The 23,398-nt window shown below is 43.8% G+C and overlaps 1 protein-coding gene across 1 annotated transcript; it reads left to right on the top strand.

The window, feature by feature from the left end:
* The first annotated feature begins 12,059 nt into the window (after positions 1-12,059).
* On the top strand, positions 12,060-22,782 carry PRDX1 (peroxiredoxin 1). The gene is made up of 6 exons (XM_065898195.1): positions 12,060-12,124; positions 13,897-14,013; positions 16,294-16,447; positions 16,973-17,095; positions 17,417-17,547; positions 22,428-22,782. Exons 2-6 carry the CDS (start codon positions 13,908-13,910, stop codon positions 22,511-22,513), a joined length of 600 nt encoding a protein of 199 aa, XP_065754267.1. The 5' UTR covers positions 12,060-12,124; positions 13,897-13,907; the 3' UTR covers positions 22,514-22,782.
* The last annotated feature ends 616 nt before the right edge of the window (positions 22,783-23,398 follow it).

Below are 23,398 nucleotides of genomic sequence, written 5' to 3'. Positions count from 1 at the left end.
TGGTGGCGCAGTGGTTGAGAGTCCGCCTGCCGATGCAGGGGATGCAGGTTCGTGCCCCGGTGCGGAAAAATCCCACATGTCGCGGAGCGACTGCGCCCGTGAGCCATGGCAGCTGACTCTGCGCGTCCGGAGCCTGTGCTCCGCAACGGGAGAGACCACAACAGTGAGAGGCCAGCGTACCGCAAAAAAAAAATATGAAAAGAAAAAGAAAAAAAGCCACAGGGATGTAATATGAAGCATAAGGAATATGCTTATTCCTTAATTATTACAGTAATATTGTAATAATTTTGTATGGGGACATGGTTACTAGACATCGTGGTAACCATTTCATAATGTATGCAAATGTCAAATCACTATGTAGTGCATCTGAAACGAACATAATATTTTTAATTAATTAATTATTTTGGCTGCATTGGGTCTTCATTGCTGCATGCAGGCTTTCTCTAGTTGTGGCGAGCGGGGGCTACTCTTCATTGCAGTGCACAGTGTTCTCATTGCGGTGGCTTCTTTTGTTGCGGAGCACGGGCTCTAGGCACGCAGGCTTCAGTAGTTGTGGTACACGAACTTAGTTGCTCTGCAGCATGTGGGATCTTCCCAGACCAGGGCTCAAACCCGTGTCCCCTGAATTGGCAGGCGGATTCTTAACCACTGCACCACTAGGGAAGTCCCCTAACATAATACTGTATATCAACAATATTTCAATTTTTTGAAAAAATATTTATTTATTTATTTGGCTGCACCAGATCTTAGTTGTGGCACGCAGTATCTTTGTTGCTGCATGCGGGATCTTCATTGCGGACTGCAGGATCTTTAGTTACAGCATGTGGGCTGTTAGTTGCGGCATGCAGGATCTAGTACCCTGACCAGGGATCGAACCTGGGACCCTGCATTGGGAGCATGGAGTCTTAGCCACTGGACCACCAGAGAAGTCCCTCAATTAAAATAAATAAATAAATAAATAAAAGTAAAGCTCTATCCTGTCAGTTTTCCAGGCCATCCTCCAGACCTGAGTGGCTATGGTTGGCTCAGTTTTAATGGAGCTGATTCATAATCCTCTCTGCCTCCAGGGAACTCAAAAAGTAATACTAAATACTTAGGAAGGCTGTTTTTTATTTTATATTTGATCTTGCTAGCCTATGGTGGAGGGGAGCAGGAACCTCAGTTCTTAAAAATGGGAAAATTGACGGGGCTTCCCTGGCGGCGCAGTGGTTGAGAATCTGCCTGCCAATGCAGGGGACACGGATTCGAGCCTGGTCTGGGAAGATCCCACATGCCGCAGAGCAACTGGGCCCGTGAGCCACAGCTACTGAGCCTGCGCGTCTGGAGCCTGTGCTCCGCAACAAGAGAGGCCGCAATAGTGAGAGGCCCGCGCACCGCGATGAAGAGTGGCCCCCGCTCGCCACAACTGGAGAAAGCCCTCACACAGAAACGAAGACCCAACACAGCCATAAATAAATAAATAAATAAATAAATAAAATGGGAAAATTGAGACATTGACTAATTCAGCAAGTACCCATTCAGCAGTTTCTCTGCTCCTGACATGAATAAGGAACTTGTCATGAGTGTCCTCATGACACTCAAAGATAAGATCACCAAATGTGTGGCTAGCCACCTGAGAGCAATTCCCCTCTGCCTGAGGCATTCATGCATACTCCACATTCACTGAGCACCAGCTGCTTACAGACCATGTGCTGGATGCAGGAGATGCAGAGGTGAAGATGTGGCCCTGCCCTCAAGGAATGGCAGTCCAATGCAGTGCTTCTTAATCTGTTATCTCTTCAATGCTATGAAGTACTTACTACCACCATAACCTTGACTCACTAAGATCATGGTCCATTGGGGGAAGGGAAAAAAAATTAAGAATTACAGAACGATGTGATAAGTGCTAGCTGTGATAGAAATAAGCACCAAGTATGGTGAATGCTGAAAATTCACCATACTTGGTGAATTGGGAGGAATGCTGAAAATCAGTTTGAGAATGGAGAGGTTGTTAGGAAAGGTATCCCAGAATGGTGACACTTTAGCCTAATTTTGAGAGACAAGCAGGAGTCAGGCAAAGAAGAGTCAGCAAACAGGATGTGGGAGATCTGTAACATCATGATATACTTAAAGATTGCACACAGTCCTTTATGGTTCCAGCACCTTGCAGTGTATGTGAGGGAGGAGAGACAAGGTGGAGAGCCTGGGTGTCAAGATATGGAACGTTACGCTGAACGCTTGCTAAGCTAAATACTGTGGGAAGATATCAGCAAGGGGGTTGGAAATCATATCACATAAGGAGCAGTTAGGGAAGTGGGGCTACTTAAATTGAAGAACTGAGAAGACAGGAGAGAAGAGTTTTGAAGAGTTTTTTAATGTGTTACTACAGAATTAGAAAGGGCCAACTTTTATCCTGGCTTGGTAAGCCATACATGATGAGCAGTTTAGCTAGACAATTAGGTCGGTGGCCCAAACTGTTCAACCATTTGGGATGGCCCTGCCTCCTATCCAGCTCTGGTCTTAGATTAGAGTTCTCAGATTCCAGTGCACTTGTCAGATCTGCTGTTCCTCTGGGGAAGGTGGTAGGAAAGAATGTGGAGATGCCTCTAGCTGCAGAATTATGGCCTGTAGAGGGTCAAGGGAATGTGACTAATGGCTCCAGGAAAGGCGAGATCCCAGCTTGTGGTTAAGGCTAGGAATGTATCAGTGAAGACTTGCCCAGAGGTAAAGCTCTCCTTTTCCATTTGTGTGCTTTCTCAGACTTTTATCCTTTGCCTCCCTTTCTCTCCCATCTGTCAGTGGCAAAGCAGGCTTCAGAAGAACAAGCCAAAGAGTCATTACAATGGGTGTGAGTCTTTCTGGTCCCAACATCATCGCTCTCCTAATTGCAGTGCTTCTAATGAGTGAGGCACTCTTTTCTGGAAGATGTGGCCAAGATGTCTAGAAGTAAAATATGAATGCATGAAAGAAGTAAAAGACTGTTTTCCCTGCTTCCAGGCAGAGAATACCCTACCGGCCAGGACAAATGGGCCAGAAGGTTAGATAGGCTGGGAGAGACCTCAAGTCATTTATCTGACTTTCTCTAACCGAGAGGTTCTCAACCTGAGGCAATTTCGTCCCCCAGGGGACATTTGGCAATGTGTTGGAGGGGGTGCCACTGCATCTGGAGGGTAGGATATTGCTAAACATCCAATTATGCACAAGACAGCCCCTCCCTCCAACAACTAATTATCAGACTCAAAATGTTGATGGCACTGAGGCTGAGAAATAACTGATAAATGCTTATGTTTAGAAAGATTTGGTTGTGGGGAGGATGAGGGTTTGAGCATTAGTACCTAAGGCATGAGGTGGCTAGAGGTAAAAACCAAGTTTAATTCTGTAAACATAAGGTGCAAGTCCACCGCTAGTCTAGCTTACAGCTATACCATTGTTGATCCAGCTTGGGCACTTCCTTCCCCTTTACTATTCTGGTCTGGATGTATCTGTGCATTCATTCCAGTTCTCCTAAAATTGGAGGGGAAGGAAGATGGAAGAAGAGAAGGAAAATCAACACTTTAGTTAGGTGTGGAGGGGTGAAAACTTGAGCCAAAAATCAAGAGTTTGATATTCTAAGCACATGCCTTATTTAATTATGAACAGCAGCTTAGTATAAAACAGGACAGGGGCTTCCCTGGTGGCGCAGTGGTTGAGAGTCCGCCTGCCGACGCAGGGGACACAGGTTCGTGCCCCGATCCGGGAAGATCCGACGTGCCGCGGAGCGGCTGGGCCCGTGAGCCATGGCCGCTGAGCCTGCGATCCGGAGCCTGTGCTCCGCAACGGGAGAGGCCACAACAGTGAGAGGCCCGCATACCGCAAAAAAAAAAAAAAAAAACAGGACAATGGGGTTTCCCTGATGGTGCAGTGGTTAAGAATCCGCCTGCCAATGCAGGGGACACAGGTTCGTGCCCTCGTCTGGGAAGATCCCACATGCCGTGGAGCAACTAAGCCTATGCGCCACAGCTACTGAGCCTGCGCTCTAGAGCCTGCGAGCCACAACTGCTGAAACCCGCATGCCTAGAGCCAGTGCTCTGCAACAAGAGAAGCCACTGCAATGAGAAGCTCGTGCACTGCAAGGAAGAGCAGTCCCCGCTCGCCGCAACTAGAGAAAGCCCGTGCATAGCAACGAAGACCAAACGCAGCTTAAAAAAAAAAAAAAAAAAAATCAGGACAGTGATGGAAGAATAACAAATACCAAATCATAGTTGAATTTAAGGTTTGGAATCTGATTGAAAATGTAGGATTGGGCAGTTTAATAAAACGAATTGCCACCTCTAGCCAGAGTAGGAAAACAACATAACTTAGTCTCTTTTTCTAGCATTTCAACATCCTTACACAGCCACAGTCAGAATCCTAAGTTTTTCCTTTCAGATTCATCAAGGTCAGTTACCTATCTAATACCCTTCCTTTCTTCCTTCCTTCCTTCCCCTTCCTTCCATCCATCCTTCCTTCCTTCCTTCCTACCTTCCTTCCGATTCTCAATTTTGTTAGGACTGGTAGTATGCCCAATTAATAGACACAGTTTCCAGCCTCCCTTACAGCTAGGAGCAGCCATGTGACATACTTAGGCAAATGCTATGTAAACTGAGGGTTTCTGGGAATGCTTTGCCTCCCCATTATAGTTCCCACATACTTCTGGCTGCCTTTTTCCTTCTCCCTGCCTGGAATATAGGTATGAAGTTGGAAGTAGAGCAGACATTTTGTGACTATAGGTAGTTGTAAGAATAAAAGCTGCATGCTAGGGATTTGGGACGAGAAAGTTAAAACTCTGGGTTCCTGGGCTTCCCTGGTGGCGCAGTGGTTGAGAGTCCGCCTGCCGATGCGGGGGATGCGGGTTCGTGACCCGGTCCAGGAAGATCCCACATGCCCGCAAAGCGGCTGGGCCCGTGAGCCATGGCCGCTGAGCCTGCGCGTCCGGAGCACAGGCTCCGCAACGGGAGAGGCCACAACAGTGAGAGGTCCGCGTACCACACAAAAAAAATAAAGAGAAAAAAAAAAAACAAAAAAAACTCAGGGTTCGTGATCGCAGCCCTAGACTGCCTACTTGTTAAATGGGAAAAATTAATCCCCTATTTGGTTGAGCTTGTTATTTGAGTTTAATCTGTTAGTTACAGCTGCATTCAATTCTAACAAACATCATTCTTTTTTTTTTTTTTATAGATTTTCTTTTTTTTTTTTTAATAGTGTTTATTTATTTTTACTTGTTGACAGTTTGCTTTATTTATTTATTTATGGCTGTGTTGGGTCTTCGTTTCCATGCGAGGGCTTTCTCTAGTTGTGGCAAGTGGGGGCCACTCTTCATCGCGGTGCGCGGGCCTCTCACTATCGCGGCCTCTCTTGTTGCGGAGCACAGGCTCCTGACGCGCAGGCTCAGTAATTGTGGCTCATGGGCCCAGTTGCTCCACGGCATGTGGGATCTTCCCAGACCAGGGCTCGAACCCGTGTCCCCTGCATTGGCAGGCAGATTCTCAACCACTGCGCCACCAGGGAAGCCCCAAACATCATTCTTGATAACAGTGTTTCGGTTGGTATCTGTAGGCCTTTGTGTGCCCCAAATATAATTTTATAAATTGAATTCTTTGTAAATTAAAGGATTCAAGTGTTCTTTGAGCTGTTAAATGTAATGTTTTCCTTTCAGCGATAATTTTAAAAATTAACATAATCCTATTTTGAATCATCTGAATGCGCTCATAACTGAATGCTGCCCTGGGATTTTTATTTCCATGATTGCATTTATTGTTACAATTACATTAAAGCATTTAGCTTTAATAGTTTATAGGTTTAACTTTAATGGTTTATAGGTTTAACTTCAATGGTTTATAATTTTATGACAGGCTGCTATTAGGTTAGCAAGTTCTAATGTTAAGATGATCATTGCTCTAGGACATCTGCTTTATACTCACGTTGAATTGCCTTACCTGTTGCATCTAGTTAGTTATGAAGAAGGTGTGTCAGTTAACTGTGTCTACCACAGCAAATCAGTGGAGTGATATAACTACTGCTTAAAGCTAAGTAAGGGCCAGATGATGTCAAAAAACACTATGTGAACCAAGGTTTCATGGCTAGATTGAATAGAGAAAGGTTGTGGGAGAACTGAGTCACCAACACAAGGTGTTGGCAAGAATAAGTATGCAGAACCCAGGGGGTGATGAACTATAACAGTACTAGGACCATATTCATGAAGGGTACTGCTTGAATGAAACTCATCTTGCATATTACAACTGGCAATAATTCATCAGCAACAAGTGTAGTAGTGATTAACAAGAAAAACATTTTCAGGAAGCAGTATTTTATTTCCTCTTTTGAAACAGTATTTTAAATTACATTCAATGTTGCATCCCGGGGTAACCTATCAAAATATTAAGTACCCACTTAGAACCCTCAGCAACCAGCAACTTAGTAATGGATTTTTTTTTTTTAATTCAAAGGATTTTAGAGAAAACTCGGTAGTAAATCTCACAGGTGGCAGCATATATACCTACAAGTTGACTCACTTCTTATCTCATTCCTTTTTTGTTTGCTTTTTTGTTACCCTTTCCCAAGTGCAATAAACTTCAATGCTGATGGTGGAGATCAAAAGAAATTATTCTGGGTAGAAACAGTCCATCTTCATGAGTGACCCTTTGCCCACAAAATGCTGCTTTGTTTTTGTTTATTTGTTTTTGTTAGTTTTGTTTTTTGCGTTTTTTTTGAGTTGCCTTTAATTGTTTTTGTCCTTCCTCTTACCCTCATAGAAAATCTTTGAGGTTCTGGTCTTGGCTCACCTCTTTCCACTTTCTCAGGGATTTCATTTATTCCTACAGTTTCAAGTATCCTTGATATTACAACTGATGTCAAAAAATATAATTCATTAATTTATTTGACAAATACCTAGGGACTGGACTTCCCTGGTGGCACAGTGGTTAAGAATCCGCCTGCTGATGCAGGAGACATGGGTTCGAGCCCTGGTCGGGGAAGATCCCACATGCCGTGGAGCAACAAAGCCCGTGCACCACAACTACTGAGCCTGCACTCTAGAGCACAACAAGCCACAACCACTGAGCCCACGTGCCACAACTACTAAAGCCCGCACGCCTAGAGCCCATGCTCCGCAAAAAGAGAAGCCACCGCAATGAGAAGCCCGTGCACCGCAATGGAGAGTAGCCCCCGCTCGCCACAACTAGAGAAAGCCTGTGCGCAGCAACGAAGACCCAATGCAGCCAAAAATAAATTAAAAAACAAAACAAAACAAAACAAACCCTAGGGACTTCCCTGGCAGTCCAGCTGGTGAGACTCTTCACTCCAGCAGGGGGTCCAGGTTTGAACCCTGGTAGGGGAACTAGATCCCACATGCATGCCACAACTAAGAAGCCTGCATGCTTCAACTAAGAAGCCTGCATGCCACAACTAAAAGATCCTGCATGCCACAACTAAAAGAAAAACCAAAAAACAAATATCTACTGTACCTATCATGTACCAGGAACCGTGCTGATAAGTATTAGGGTAATAACTTGATAGGCAGGGTAGGCAGGGTCCCTGCCTTCCCACAAGCTTACACTCAAGTTTCCACATTTCCAACTTTCTTCCTATCTCCTGCTGGAATCTCAAATTCAGCATGTCCCAAACTGGACTTATTATCTCCTCCAAAATCTGTTTCATTACATTTCTGTGAGTTGCACCATCTTCATCCAATTCCCCTGGGACTCATCCTCGACTTCTTCCTCTCTTTCAATTCTCATAACTGATGCCCAGATCTTACAAACTCTGCCATCTGATCCCATCTCTCCACACTTGGCACTACTGCCTTCACTCAGGCTCTTGACCTCTTTCCCCCAATCATGGCAATAGCTTCCTTCTTGGTCTCCTTATCCTATATCTTCTTGCTCCCCTAAATCTATTTTCACTGCAGCTGCCAGAATGATAAATAATACAACCTGATGTCATTTTCCTATTCAAAACTCTTACTTTCTTTCTATACTTCCATATTCAATTTTGCCCCCTGGGATAAAATTCAAACTCCTCAGTCAAGCTTATGGGGTACATCATAACCAATCTGTGTTCTGTGTCTCTGCATTCTAGTCTTTGGCATTTACATTCTACTAATATTCAACTTTTTGTACTTCCCCAAACATATTATATTGTTTTCCACTTCTTTTGCTGTTTTCTCTGCCTGGAGGTCTTTCCACACTTTTCTTCTCCTTAACTAACTTTTTAGTGATCCTTCAAAACACCTCAATAGATGGTGTTTTATTCATCTTTGCATGTCTGGTACCTAGCAGAGAATAGGCCTCCTGTAAATAGAAGAACAATAAATATATAACTAAACCTCTGTGCTGCTGATTTTCAAATCTACACCTCCAACAGTGACCTCTGGATACATCTACCTGGATGTCTTGTGAGCATCTCAATGATGTTTTCCTCAAACCAAACTGATTATCTTCTCCTTTAAGAGAGGAGTCAGTAATAAGTTAGACTCTAGAGTTAGCCTAGCCAAACCAGGATAAGGCACAACTCCATTACAGTCTATGTAAAAAAATTTTTAAATACTTATTATTTATTTTATTTATTTATTTTGGCTGCGCCAGGTCTTAGTTACGGCATGTGGGATCTTCGCTGTGGCATGCGGGATCTTTAGTTGTGGCATGTGGACTTCTTAGTTGCATAGTGCATGCAGGATCTAGTTCCCTGACCAGGGATTGAAACTGGATTGAAACTCCTGCACTGGGAACTCAGAGTCTTACCCAATGGACCACCAGGGAAGTCCCAGTCTATGTAAATGTGACACCTGCATAGTGTGAAACATGATGGCTCTGCTGCCTGGGATGGCATCTGGCTCCAAAACCTATTGAAGCCAAATCCGGCCTCTGTACCCCGACACTGAATTAAAGCTTGGAGACAGAATTTTGGTTGAAGTAGAAAAGAAGAGCTTTATTGCTTTGCCAGGCAAAGAAGGCCACAGTGGGCTAATGCCCTCAAAACCTGTGTCCCAACTTGGAGAGGGTAGTGAGAAGTTTTATAGTAATGGCTCTGAGGGCATGATCAGCTTGTGGACATTCTTCTGATTGGTTGGTGGTGAGGTAAGTAGGAGTCAGCATCATCAACCTTCAAGTTCCACCTGGTCTGTGGTCTATGGGCCTGTGGGCAGCATACCATTGTTAAACTTCTCCCACCTGGAGGGGGTTTCAGTATCTGCAAAACTCAAAGACATTGTTATGTGTATCCTTTGAGGGGGAACCAGGACATTGCCCCAAGGCTACATTATTGTTTCTCTTGATGGTTTGTTTCTCCCTGGTCTCCAGTCCCCTCCCTTCCCTAATTAAAAACTGCTTGAATCTGCCCATTGGAACCAGGGAAAGTCTTGGAGGCTGAATGAAGGCTATTTCCTGTAATCAAAGGAATGGGGTACACAGAGAGGCTTTGTGTCCAGAAGCCCCATAGGGCCCTGCTTGGTACCACTATTAGTTGTTACTTTAGATAATTAAATTCTTTGGGCATCAGGCATCTCATCTATAAAATAGGTAGTACTTGATAAATGTTCATCATTTTTTAAAAAAAATTATTTATTTATTTATTTTTGGCTGCGTTGGGTCTTCATTGCAGCGTGTGGGGCTTTCTATAGTTGCAGTGAGCAGGGGCTACTCTTCGTTGTGTTGGGCGGGCTTCTCATTGCGGTGGCTTCTCTTGTTGCAGAGCCCAGGCTCTAGGCGAGTGGGCTCTAGACCACAGGCTCAGTAGTTGTGGCTCACGGACTTAGTTACTCCGTGGCATGTGGGATCTTCCCGGACCAGGGCTCGAAACCGTCTCCCCTGCATTGGCAGGTGGATTCTTAACCACTGCGCCACCAGGGAAGCCCTCATCACTATTTTTAACCTCAAAACTTCTCCTCCTCCAGTGTTTCCTACATCACTGGTTAGTGACATTACTCACATGGCACCAAGATATGAAACCAAGAAATCAGATTGAACTTCCTCTTTCATCTCACCCTAAATGCAATCAATCCAAAAGCCTGTGGAAATATTCTTTCTCTCCTTCTTCCCTTTCTGCTGCCAATGTCATTTTACAGTTCTGAGACTTCTCTAATCTGGACCATTGCAGTAGCCTCCCAGTTGGTCTCTTTGCCTATTGTCTCCTAGTCATTACATCGATCACACAGCTGCTAGAATCATCTTCCTAAAATGTGGTTCAAGTAGCTTAACTCCACATCTCAAAAATCTGCAATACACTCCAAAATTAATGAAGCACGTCTCCTAGGCCAGTTAGTGTGCCAGGTTCTGGTACTACACATATAAATAAAACAGATAAAATCCTTCCCAGACTACTGGTGAACAAGGGAGGATAAAGGTCCTGTAGAAGGATAAAGTTCCCCTGCCCCCATTTCCAAAATCTTTACTGTTCCCTGAGGAAACAGATTCTATGATCACTTAATCAGACAAGTGTTCAACAGATTTCTTCTCATCATAATTGTTCTGCTATTTTGTTTTTTTATATTCCCACGAGGATTGGATGTTAATATTTCCCTGGGCCAGGATAACTCTTTTGGTTCTTAAATGAGACAAATAAGTTCAAGTGCCCAGCCCAGGGCCTGGCACATGGTAGATACAATAAATGGTAATTTTCTTCTGGCTGCTGTAGGACTGTGCGTGGTTGGTTTAACCTGCTCACAGCAATAACCATCCACTATTAAGCTCTGAATGTCTGTCTCCCCTGAGTCCTCAAGAAGAAGATGAGTAATGGCCAAATAATTGTTCAGTCTTAGGCAGAGAACGAAAAAAAAATTACTACTGTTGCATGGTAGGATGATAAATGCCAAAAAATGTTGAGATGCTCAGGTAGCATGACACAGCACTTCCCTATCTCTTATCCTGCTATAATGTAGTTAGGGAGTTAGGAGGATAGTGGGGGTTGGGGGCAGAAAGGGGGACACAATACTATTTATTAAACACTCCTATTTTATATCAGGTGCTACATTGTGACGTGGGGACACAATGATGGTTGTGACCCAAACCCTACCCTTCAGAAAGTCAGTCTAACACGGAGAGATAGACATATAAACAAGTAAAATAGCTTTAAAATTTTCTTTTTGCTATACAGGCTACTGTTTGGGCAGAAAGGAGGGAATGGTCAATTCTGAGGATGAGTGAAAGAATTTCAGAGGAAGTAGTGCTTCAGCTGGGTCTTCAAACACCGTTTTCTGTAGGTCAAATAGAGAAAGGGTTCCTCATGCTTGAACAAAAGGCTGAAGGCTTAAAACAGCTACACTCTGCTCTGGGTGTTATAATACAGGAGCAAGGAAGAGTTACAGTAGTAACAATGGCTAACACTTCTAGTGTATAATAAGAACTAGGTACTGTGCTAAATAAACTACAGAGATGATTTCAACAAAGAATAGTATTCCCATTTTACAGACGAGAAAAGTAAGGTTAATGGATTAAGACTCTTTTATGAAAGCCACACATAAAATAACCATGAAGAGTTTTAACTCAGGAATACAGAGCCCCAGTTTTTATGAGCCACAAATCAGAGGGGTGAGTGAGTGAGTGACAAGATCAGATTTCAGAAAGATTTCCTCCAGCCACCGTGGAATGGATGGGATGGGAACTCATGGATAGCAGATAGAAAGCAGCAACCCTGTTAATCAGACAGAACAATAAAAGGGAGGCTCTCTAAGCAATGAGGGTTACTGAGGATCAGCACTACAGCAGAGGCTGCGGGAATCGGTGTAGGGGGGTAGTATTTGAGAAATATTTGAAGAGATAGTTCTCAGGGGTTGGTTAGACGTGGTCTTCCGTGGGCAGCAGCTAGAACCCTTACTCTGGTTCAGGCTTTAAAGGCAAGGCGGAGGCGTTCGGGTTTGGAAGTGATCAAAAGAACGCTTCAAACCTCGGCGGCGCGGGGTGGGGGGTTGCTAGTCCGCTAGGCCGCCCCCAGCGAGTGAAATCGCTGAGTCATACTGGCGGGGCGCGTTGGGTCGGGGCGGTGCTCGGGCCAGATCCCCCTCCTTCCCTCTCCCCCGTCCGCACCCCTGGCCCGCCCTGACTCTCGCGAGAGCCCTACAGGCTATAAAGGCCAGCGCCCGGCGCATGCTTTGCGTGTGTGCTTCCTGACTGTTCTTTGTGGCTTGTGAGGAGTGGTGAGTATATGGGCAGCGCGGCCTCTGCGTACCGCTACGCTCCATGCGCCCCGCTCGTCGCCCTTTACTCCTCTTCCCCCTCCCCCGGGCCTGCCTAGCTCAACTGGGGTTCTTTGACGGAGAAGGTGGCCGGGCGAGGTGGCCCTCACGTTGGACCCCCTTGTGGGTGCGGGGACGTGGTTGAAACTCGAGGCTAAAGGCGGCTTGAGTATTCTCTTCCCCGGAAACCAAAGCAGAGGGCGCTGATTGGCTTGGCGTGGCTTGGTGGTGATGGGGTCTCCTGCGGGTGTATGTGTGGGGGAAGCTTCTAGAGTGGATCTGCAAACTGATTAGAAACTGAGAATACTCGTCCGTCCGTCGTGTATTAGGGGGAAAGGCTGTTCTCGGTCCTTAGCTGTGACTAGCAGTGGAGCTTCAGATACTAAGATTCCGTTTTCCGTCTTTAGTTCTCTGCAGAATGGGTTTGTGGTGATCCTAAATGCCCTCTGTGAAGACTGCGCACTCTTCTGCTGGTGCTTTAAGTGCTAGGGTGGGGGTGATGATGGGAGGGGCAGAGAGGGTACCTGAAGGGAGTTTTGGGGGAGTGGTTTCCTCCACAGAATTTCAAGGGAAGATTTCCTGAAGGGAACACACCGACCAGAAGTCCAGCAGCTTCCCATCCCCCACCACTGGTTGTGCTTTAGTGGTCGTGGGGGCCCCCTGGGAAATCAGGTTTGGACCAGAAAGCCATTTATGTTAGGGTCACATCCTGTGTTTGGTTGCCAAGTTGCTTTGTGCCTTGCTGGTTGGTTTTTTGGTTTGCTATTAAAGGTGTTAAGCGGTAAAAAGTTTGTGGCGATCGATGCTTACAACGTTTCTTTTTGTTGTGGTATTATGAAGCAAGAACTTGGGGACTTGAAAAGTTAGTTTCTTGGCGCTTTCAAACTGATGGCTTACTGGGTTAAATCTTCTTATTTTGGTCTTGACCTGGGTGAATACAGTGTAACATTACTCTTTGGCAATAAATTGACTCTTGTTCTACTTATTACTGCCCCAGGATCTTGGCCCCGAGGTAAGAAACCCATTTTTGAAAGGACTTCTGGGCCTTAAAACGCAACACCTAGAATTTTGAAGTAGAGCCGATGCCATAAATCTTGGTCTTACGTCTTGAAAAAGTTGGATTGGCTTTAGGGTGTGTGCTGTCTTGGGCAAAATCTACCTGGAGAAAGGTCAAAGTGTGCTTACCACATTCTGAAGGCAGATGGAGGTGCAGTCCAGGGAAAGGGCAGCATGGCAGCTTCTGGGAGGCAGGTGCTCAGTGTTTATGGCATTGTGCATTTGGGTCCAGGTTTGAGAGTTTCCACCTCTTTCTATCTCTGCATGTGTGTAATGAAAGTACAGAAGAAAATGTAATTGTACGAATGATGGTTCAGGAACAGTAAGAGTTTACTCCAATTGATAAAAAAATTTCCATTTTAAAATGAAAACATAATCAACTGTACTCCAATAAAAGGTAAAAATATAAAAACAAAAATAAACTTCAGGGGCTTCCCTGGTGGCGCAGTGGTTGAGAGTCCGCCTGCTGATGTGGGGGACACGGGTTTGTGCCCCGGTCCGGGAGGATCCCACATGCCGCGGAGCGGCTGGGCCCGTGAGCCATGGCCGCTGAGCCTGCACATCCGGAGCCTGTGCTCTGCAATGGGAGGCCACAACAGTGAGAGGCCCTGCGTGCTGCAAAAAAAAAAAAAAAAAAGGGGGCTTGTTTCTAATTGACTTCCTCTTACCTTTTCCAGCTGATCGCAATATGTCTTCAGGAAATGCCAAAATTGGGCACCATGCCCCCCAGTTCAAAGCAACTGCTGTAATGCCAGATGGTCAATTCAAAGACATCAGCCTATCTGACTACAAAGGTAAGAGTAGTTAGGTTCATTAATGTGGAATTATGTTACAATCTAGGGATGGCTTGTTCATTTTCTGTATCTCTTGTCATGTTTGATTGTAAAATGATTTTTATATCTCCTGTGTCTTTAGGGTAAGAGGCTTTGTCTTCCTATTGAATTGAAATGGTGATTATCATCAGTGAACACAGGGTAGATATCCTAAGTCCAAACTGCTTCTGGAGAAAGCACAAGCTTCATTATGTCTGGACATAAATCTTTATTATTTTTCCAGTATTGCTCCTCAGTTATATTATTGGAGATAGTCTCATTATCGTGTTTTAAAAGGCCTTCAACAATTTAAAGTCTCAGAGCTAAAGTCTTCGGAGCTGTGAGACTGTATGTTCAGTTCAGTTTAAGAAATATGTGTGTCATGATTGCTGTATTAGGCAGAGGGCTTAGGCACATTCCCTTAACTGTTTTGCCCCCAGAGAAAAATTGGTGTCACAATTAGAATAACTCTCCTTTCTGTTAAATAGTTTCAAGTAGACACCTAGCAAGTTCTAATGAGGTTCTTTTTATTTTGCAGTCATGGAGCAGCAGGGTCTTCTGGGACAATTGAAAATAGAAATTCCTTAGAATGCAAACCTGAGACTCAGGTGTCAAGTATACCTTTCTTGATGGTGTAGCAGTCGGTTCCTAGAGTCAGCTTTTGGGTAGAACCTGTGACTAGGTTTCTTAACAAATTACACATTTTGGTTGGAATGAGAGCAGATAAGTGGGGCCCTATGGAGAGAAGCTCCTCCTGGCAAACAAGGTAAGTAGCACCATAGGGAGGTGACTCTGGCCCAAGGGCAAAGGCATGAGGTTTAGGAAGAGCTATTGTGTTCCCTCCAGGGCTTGACCTGCTGTAGCTTGTTAGGCAAAGCCCCTGAGGAAGGTTGTTTCCGTGAGTGTGTTTATAGTGATTTTGGCTTTCAAAGTGAATGTCAAAAGGATCTGCTTGTTTTTGACTTTCAAACATTGTTGCTATCTGGAAATAAGTGAATATTTGGAATTGCTCCAAATAGCTCAGCCCATTAGGTATGGTGAGAAGCTGCCCTCAGGTTGAAGATCTAGAATACTTCAATTGGTAATCAGAATGAGTTTCATAAAATTGCAACTAGAAATTCTGTTACCTACCAGGAGAATTTTTGGAACTTTTGCCTTATAAATTTTTTCTTTGCTTGTCCTGTCAGGCTTGTTTGAAACATATCTGTGGTTATTCAGGTGATCACTTAAACCTTAGCCATCAGACTTCCCTGGTGGTCCAGTGGTTAAGAGTCCCCCTTCCAGTGCAGGGGACGTGGGTTCAATCCCCAGTCGGGGAACTAAGATCCCACATGCCGCGGGCATGCTGTGGGGCAACTTAAGCCCGTGCGCCACAACTACAGACCCTGCACACTACAACTAGAGTGAAGCTCGTGCACACTGCAGGGAGGATCCCTAGTGCCGCAAGGAAGACCCGATGCAGCCTAAATAAATGAATAAGTAAACAAATCTTACCCATCACATTACTGTGGTTCCTTGTGGAAGAATTGCAGAGGTTCTGATTTTCTCTTATTGGTTTTATTGCCTTGCAGCAGAAAATGCAGCAATTCAGCTCTTTCTGGGCACTGATTATATAAGCATTGGCATTAGATTGTCCAGTAGATAATTGCATCTTTGCTTTTTTTCTTCACTGGAGAACTTGGTGTTTGTGCTAATTTTAACTATCCAGAGATCAAAATTAGATGGAACTGTGTTTATCTGTAGTTGGCAGCTAACATGGAGGCAGGAAAATAAAGCATGGAAACGAAGAACTTTTTCTTGGTGGAAGAGGTTCTCACAGTAGCTGCAAGGAATCCTCTCTGTTGAGCATCTTGGCATTTTAACAAATGTGTCTGCCATCAACTTGAAAAGGCTGCTTTTTTCCATAGGAGAATGTCTTCAGGTTTACATTCTCTATAAGGCAAGGAAGTCTGTTTCTTTTTTTTTTTTTAATACATTTATTTACTTACTTATGGCTGCATTGGGTTTTCGTTGCTGCACGCGGGCTTTCTCTAGTTGCAGAGAGTGGGGGCTTCTCTTGTTGCCGAGCACGGGCTCTAGGCGTGCGGGCTTGAGTAGTTGTGGCACGTGGACTTAGTTGCTCTGCGGCATGTGGGATCTTCCCAGACCAGGGCTCAAACCCGTGTCCCCTGCATTGGCAGGTGGAATTTTAACTACTGCGCCACCAGGGAAGTCCCAGGAAGTCTATTTCAAAGGCTAACTTGGGCTTTTTTTTCCCCCCAGGAAAATACGTTGTGTTCTTCTTTTACCCTCTTGACTTCACCTTTGTGTGCCCCACGGAGATCATTGCTTTCAGTGATAAGGCAGAAGAATTTAAGAAACTCAACTGCCAAGTGATTGGTGCTTCTGTGGATTCTCACTTTTGTCACCTGGCATGGTAAACCTCTTGATCCATTTGGCATGGAGATTTTTTGTTTTTCTTTTAATTATTACTTTTTTTTTTTTTTTTTTTTTTTTTTTTTGACCGCACTGTGTGGCATGTGGGATCTTAATTCCCTGACCAGGGATGGAACCTGTGCCCCCTGCAGTGGAAGCGCAGAGTCTTAACCACTGTACCACCAGGGAAGTCCAGGCATATGGACTTTTAAATTAAGCAGCAACTGGTACTGGGAGGCTTTGGCAATAGACTTTCTCAAGTATTGATTTCTGGCTCATAGAAGGAGAACAAATGCTCTGACTTGTTCTTACTACCTGGCAGCAGAGGAAAAGCAGCTTGGATTACAGCTGAGTGTACCCTGGTGACCTTAACTGTCCTCAGCCGGTTATTTTACTGCTGGAAAAAGTTTGAAGTTTTCTGGGGAGTAAGATTAGGAATGTTGGACAGGAGAAGGAATAGTTATAGTTAATGCTTTTGCTACACAAGAGTTTGAATGAATGTGATTGTATGTGTTTTTTGCTGTAGGATCAACACACCCAAGAAGCAAGGAGGACTGGGACCCATGAACATTCCCTTGATATCAGACCCCAAGCACACCATTGCTCAGGACTATGGGGTCTTAAAGGCTGATGAAGGCATCTCATTCAGGTATACCTGCTGGGGGGCTGACAGTCATCAGGAGAATTATCTGATTGGCTGAGGACCTTTTATTTGAAAGGTAGAGCCCTGATCTGTGGAGTCTTTTTTCTCATTTCATTTTTTTTCCTGTTGTATTGAGAAATAATTGATAGACATCCCTGTGTAAGTTTAAGGTGTATGGCATGATTTCATTTCATTCTTTTATGTTGGGCCTAAGGGGAAGGCCAGTGCAAGTGTGGGAGACCAGCCTATTTCCATTTCTTCTCTATTCTAAGAAAGCAATTTCTAAAACTGTACTGTCTCTCTCAAACCTTTAATACTTTTTTCCAGGGGCCTTTTTATTATTGATGATAAAGGTATCCTTCGACAGATCACCATAAATGACCTTCCTGTTGGCCGTTCTGTGGATGAGACACTGAGACTAGTTCAGGCCTTCCAGTTTACTGACAAACATGGGGAAGGTAAGTCAGTCTGCCTGGTGACAGGACAGCGGAGTGGGAAAGATGGGAGGAACAAAGTCTACCAGATAAAAGGGTGATTATGTCTCTTCGAGAAGTTGCCATCTCTGGATTATAGTGGGTTGTGGGGGTGGAGCAATGGAAAAGCCTGGGGAGGAGAATATAAAGTCTTCTTGTTCCAATCGCGTATTCCCAGCTTCTGCCCTGATCATTTAGTATCGCTCACTGCTGCAGATTCAACTTATTAAAAGAGTATAGGAGGATCCCATAGGTGTGTTAAGGGTGAAACAAAAGGCTGGGAATCACACCTAGACATGAACCATGCTGCTCTTGACAAGTGTTTACTGGGGGGAGAGCTTAATCCCTGTAGACCATATTTGTTTCATTGGGGTAATGTTCAACCAGTTTTGGAAAGTGAAATAAAAATAGGACTAAGATAACTTATCCAAAGACAGTAGGTAGAAACAGTTAATACATTTTTATCTTTTAAAAATCCATTCTGTTTGTGCAGTGTGGTTGTATTTGTAAGACTTATAATCAACAAATACCAAACTATATATATGCTCAATATAAAAATTTTTCTAAGGAAGGAGGGGTTAGGGCCGAAGGATTTGAGATGAAATACCAAGGTTCTTCGTTAGAAGTTTCAGGATGAAAGACAATGTTTTTGTGAGTCGGAACATGACCGAGTAGATTAAATTTACGGTTTTTATCTAGCATTTGCTAGAGTGCAGGTCTTCCTTACTGCTCTAGCCCTTCTCTCCTTATATATTCTCTCATTGCAGTGTTTTGATATCCTGAACTACTTGCTCCCAGCCTTTGAGTTTATAAGGCTGTAGCTTTTGACAGCTCCCCACCTCTGCCCAGTGTAGTTGTTGCTTGGAATGAGATAGCCTTATCCCAACTGGGTTGAGTTTTAAGAACTCAGCTCCTCCATCTGCTGCAGGTGCTGGGTATGTAGGGGGAGGGGATCTTGAACCCCACCCCCACCCCAGCTTAATATGATTGAGGGTAAGATGGTTGGGATCAAGTGCTACTGATATCAAGTGCGCAGGTGGACTTGGACAAATTTCTTGTCTTATTACATCTCATTTTCTTTCTCTAGAAAATAAGTAGTTCTGACTAGCTCTCTAAGGCTCATTTCAGCTCTGATCTTGTGAGTTAAAGGAGGTGGAAGTTAAGAGTCTAGATTAGTGGTGTGTGTTTGGGAGACCCAAAAGTGCTAGCTTGACTAGAGTGGAAGGCTAATAGGTAATGGGAATCAGAAGGCACCATTTGCAGAAGCCCTGGATTAAAGGAGCAGACAGCTGCTGAGACTGCCCCCTGGTGGAGAATGAAGTTCAGTACAAAGACGGAAGGCGCTGTGGAGTGGCCAAGTCGGCCCTTTACTGGACTAGGACCTTGCATAGACTCTTGAACACAAGCTTTCATGACTCTGTGAAGCTTGCTTCTTCACACTCTATTGTTCTCTGCTGCTTCCCATCCCTTTAGAACAGGGACAGCTTTCTGTGCGCAGCCTTTTACGGCTTATAGTATGATAGTTCCCAGTTGAGAGCATGTAAATACCAACCAGGCAGTCTATATGACGTGCTGTCATGTGTTATTTGACAAATAACCCCGCATTCCTATTTTTAAAATTGAGATATAATTGGCATATAACATTATATTATTTTCAGGTGTACAACATAATGACCATATGTTTGTATATCCTATGTTCCTATTTTTATCTAAAATTTTTTTTTGATCTTGAATTTTACACTTTTTTGCGGGGAAGGGGTCTTCAAGTGAACTACATTACATTTTAGCAGAGAGAAGGGTGGAACTGACAAATACCATAGAGAAATTTTTTACTGAAAAAATCCTATGTTCCTATTTTTAAGGACAAATAAACCAATATTTAAACACAGCATATATTGATAGTTAATGGTGGAACTGGGATCCAAATTCAAAGCCCTCCTTTTCTTAGGTAATTTCAAATGCTGAAAAAGTCATTGTTTAGGGCCTTCTGTGTTGGTGAGAGTTGTGGTACTTCAGGCTGCACTTGAAAGCTGGTAAATGTGGGACTCAGCCAGTTCTTCTGGGCTCCATATTGATTCTGAAAAACCAGCACTGTTGGGTATGAGTGAAATATCCAAGTGTGGATCTTTCTGTCCTGTCATTAATTATTGGTACAGTCTTAAGTGCCAAGAGGCTTTAGTGCCAAGGAGACTAAATTGTCAAGGTCCTTCTTTCTGGTTCATTATTCCTCCTATCTTTGTATCATTTGTATTCCTGGACAGAAGAATCTTTGGTTTCCCTGCTGGCAAACTACGGAGTGGCTCTGGGTCTGGTCTCTGTTTTTATGTTGCTTTTTATTCTTGGAAGCTTGTTTATGCTTAGGACCTGTGTTCTCATCCTTTGGTGCCACTAAAGCGAATGACTGTGTAACAATCAAATGGAGATTTTGTAAAGCAGCTGGGTTTGCCATTTAGTGCTTGTTCCATCCATACCTTGTTCCCAGACTGCTGTTTGCAGTGTCTGACATCTGAGGCTGTGACATCCTTGGACTGAAAGGGGCTTCCCCTCTCTCACCTGAGCAAGTGAGATTTTTGCTGCTCCATTACTGGACTTTGCTGACTATGTGCCTCCTAGAAGACTAAACAGCAAATAGAGTAGAAAATCAGCGATTGGTTCCCTTGCCTCACTTTCCTCAGGTTTGCCCAAGGAGCATTGCTAACTTAGGATCGTTGGAAAGGTTGAAAGGTTCTTTTCTGCATAAAGTGTGCGAAAGATTCAAACTTGGACCTTTTGCTTACCAAGGTATAGCAGGCAGTTACTTAGTGAAACAAGCAGGACCTTCTGTGGAGGTCCTGTCCCTTATTTCAGGCATTCTTGTTTGGCAGAGTTAAGGAACACTGAGAAGGAAAACTGCTTGCTGCTTTCAGATCTCTGAAGGGCTGCTAGAGGGAAGAAGCAGCTTAGTGTTAGGGTTTACACAGTCATAGCTTTGTCATTTTTTAGCTTATATTTTTCTTGAGTATGGGGGCAAGTCACTACTGTAATCAATTTTTATTGTGGTTATATATAATTTACCTTTTTTTTTTTTGCGTTACGCGGGCCTCTCACTGTTGTGGCCTCTCCCGTTGCGGAGCACAGGCTCCGGACGCGCAGGCTCAGCGGCCATGCCTCACGGGCCCAGCCGCTCTGTGGCATGTGGGATCTTCCTGGACCGGGGCACGAACCCGTGTCCCCTGCATCGGCAGGCGGACTCTCAACCACTGCGCCACCAGGGAAGCCCCTAATTTACCTTTTTAAGTGCATAATTCAGTGGCATTAATTAATTCCCAGTGTTGTACATCTATCACCACTGTTTCTCTTTTTCATCATCCCAAACAGGCAGTAGTAACCATGAAGCAATAACTTACCATTCCCCTTTCCCTCCAGCCTTTGGTAACTTCTACTTTCTATGTCTATGAATTTGCCTATACTAGGTGTTTCATGTGAGTGAAGCCATATAGTATTTATCCATTTGTGTTAGGATTCTTTCACCTAGCATAATGTTTTCAAGGTTTATCCAGGCTGTAGTATGTATCAGAACATTATTTTTTTTTAAAGGCTGAATAATATTCCGATACACACACACACACACACACACACACACACACACACAGTTATATCTATCTATCCGTTAACAGGTTGTTTCCACCTTTTGGCTATTGTGAATAATATTGCTAAAATATTGGTGAACTGGTGTCTGAATCCTTGTTTCCAGTTACTTTGGGGCTATATATAGGAGTAGAATTGCTGGGTCACATGGTAATTCTATGTTTAGATTCTTGAGGAACTGCCAAACTGTTTTCCACAGCACATGCACCATTTTACATTCCCACCAGCAATACCAAGGGTTCTTTACATCCTTCCCAACATTTACTTTCCTTTTTTTTTAACTATAGCCATCCTAGGGGATGTGAAGTGGTATCTCATTGTAGTTTTGACTAGTGATGGCATATTTTCATATGTTTATTGGACCATTTGTATATCTTTGGGATATGTCTTTCAAGTCCTTTGCCCATTTTTGAATTGGGTTGTCTGTTGAGCTGTGGGAGTTCTGGATTTCAATTTTGGCTATTAATCCCTTATCAGATATGATTTATAAATATTTTTTCCCATTCTGTGGGTTGTCTTCACTCACTTCATAATGTCTTTTAATCTACAAAAGTCCTTAATGTCAATCAAGTCCAATTTACCTTATGTTTTTTACTGTTGTTTGTGTTTTCAGTATCATGTCTAAGAATACATTTACAAATCTAAGGTCATGAAGTTTGACCACCCTGTGTTTTCTTCAGAGAGTTTATGGTTTTAGCTCATATATAGGCTGTTGATCCATTTGCGAGTAAACTTTTTGTGTATGGTATGAATAGATGTCCAATTTCATTGTTTTACATGTGGAAATCCAGCTGTTCCAGCACCATCTGTTGAAGAGCATTTAAGCTTATTTCTCAAAAGGTGCATTTTTGAAGCATACATAAAATTACTGAGAACAAATGAATACCCACTTAGCTACTACCTACTGTTAACAAAATCGTAATATTTTGCTGTACATGCTTTAGACAGATTATTTTTAGAACAAAGTATAAAGTTGAAGCTGTTACTTAATTTCTTTAAATTTCAGTTATTCTGTGAACAAATTAGGTATCATAGTAATTAGGGCTCTGGTGAGGATTAAATTACATATTTATAGCTTTGAACTAAAAGGCTGAATGATCTCAGACTGCAGGGTAGGCTTCCTGGTGCCTGAATGTTACTCTTTAGGGCTCACATTTGGTTTTGAGGCATCCACTTGTCCTTGGGAGGGTGGAGCTCACCACTGATCAGGTTATTAATTAGTATCCTTTCTTTTGCAGTGTGCCCAGCTGGTTGGAAGCCTGGCAGTGATACCATCAAGCCTGATGTCCAGAAGAGCAAAGAATATTTCTCTAAGCAGAAGTGAGCACTGGGCCATTTTAGGGCCAGGCTGCAGTAGGTGGCCATGAGAACAAAACCTCTTTTGTACTATTGTCATGCTTAAAACACAAGACCTTGCACTCAGCCCAGATGTGGTGTGGGACAGGACAGGCCTTTCCTGCAGGGGCTGGGGAGGCCAGCCTTTCTTCCTCTGGGGGGAATGGCCTGAGCTGTATTATGGGGCAGGCAAACTGATTGTATAGTAGTAGGTTATTGCTTTTGGTCTTTTGTAGTTTTATTAAACTTGAGCTGAGACCTTGTTGATTCTTCATTTTAGGGGGACATTAGCCTTTGAGTGTAAGAGGAATTTACTTTTTGCTTTCCCTCTTTAGGGGAAAATGAGGTGTGAGAGTGTCTCAGAATCAGGAAATTATATTGAGGGGAAATGCAAGTACATACAGAGGATGGACCTCAAAGCAAGGTGTTTCATTTCACCATATCTGGAGAAGAGCAAGGCCTCCTACTACAGTACTGGCCAAGGCACTGCAACTTTTGCTATAGGCTGGGTTGCAGGTTAAGAGCCCAATGAGATTACTGACATTTACTTTTACACTACTGGGAGGGCTGTATGAAAACCTGAAGCTTGGCCTCTTCTGATAAATGCCTGGTACTGGTTCTGTAAAAAGATCAGAGTTAGAGGCTTCAGTACCTTTGGAACTAAAAGGGGAAGGGGGAGACAAACACAGCGCTGGTGTTCATAGGGTAGGTTTCTGTGTCAAAAGCACAGTGCTGAGCACCTCTTGGCTTCCCTGGGGTTTCTATCCTTGATTTAAGGGTAGTTCTTATCCTCATATCATTGTCCTGAGGGAGGGTTGTCAGTGGGGCAAAGGTGGATTCCTCCTGGGCTCTTGAGGCTAGGGCAGATTCAGGA

Source organism: Phocoena phocoena, chromosome 1, assembly GCF_963924675.1.
Source record: "Phocoena phocoena chromosome 1, mPhoPho1.1, whole genome shotgun sequence".
In the NCBI taxonomy this organism is placed as follows: Eukaryota; Metazoa; Chordata; class Mammalia; order Artiodactyla; family Phocoenidae; genus Phocoena; species Phocoena phocoena.
The sequence above is the reverse complement of the archived record's forward strand: the minus strand, read 5'-3'. Positions and strand labels throughout refer to the sequence as shown.

Excerpts from the sequence above, each read along its gene's own strand:
- PRDX1 (XM_065898195.1), top strand. The coding sequence starts at position 13,908 with ATGTCTTCAGGAAATGCCAAAATTGGGCACCATGCCCCCCAGTTCAAA. Across the intron at positions 14,014-16,293 it reads CAGCCTATCTGACTACAAAG|GAAAATACGTTGTGTTCTTC; the intron begins GTAAGAGTAGTT and ends TTTTCCCCCCAG. Across the intron at positions 17,096-17,416 it reads GATGAAGGCATCTCATTCAG|GGGCCTTTTTATTATTGATG; the intron begins GTATACCTGCTG and ends ACTTTTTTCCAG.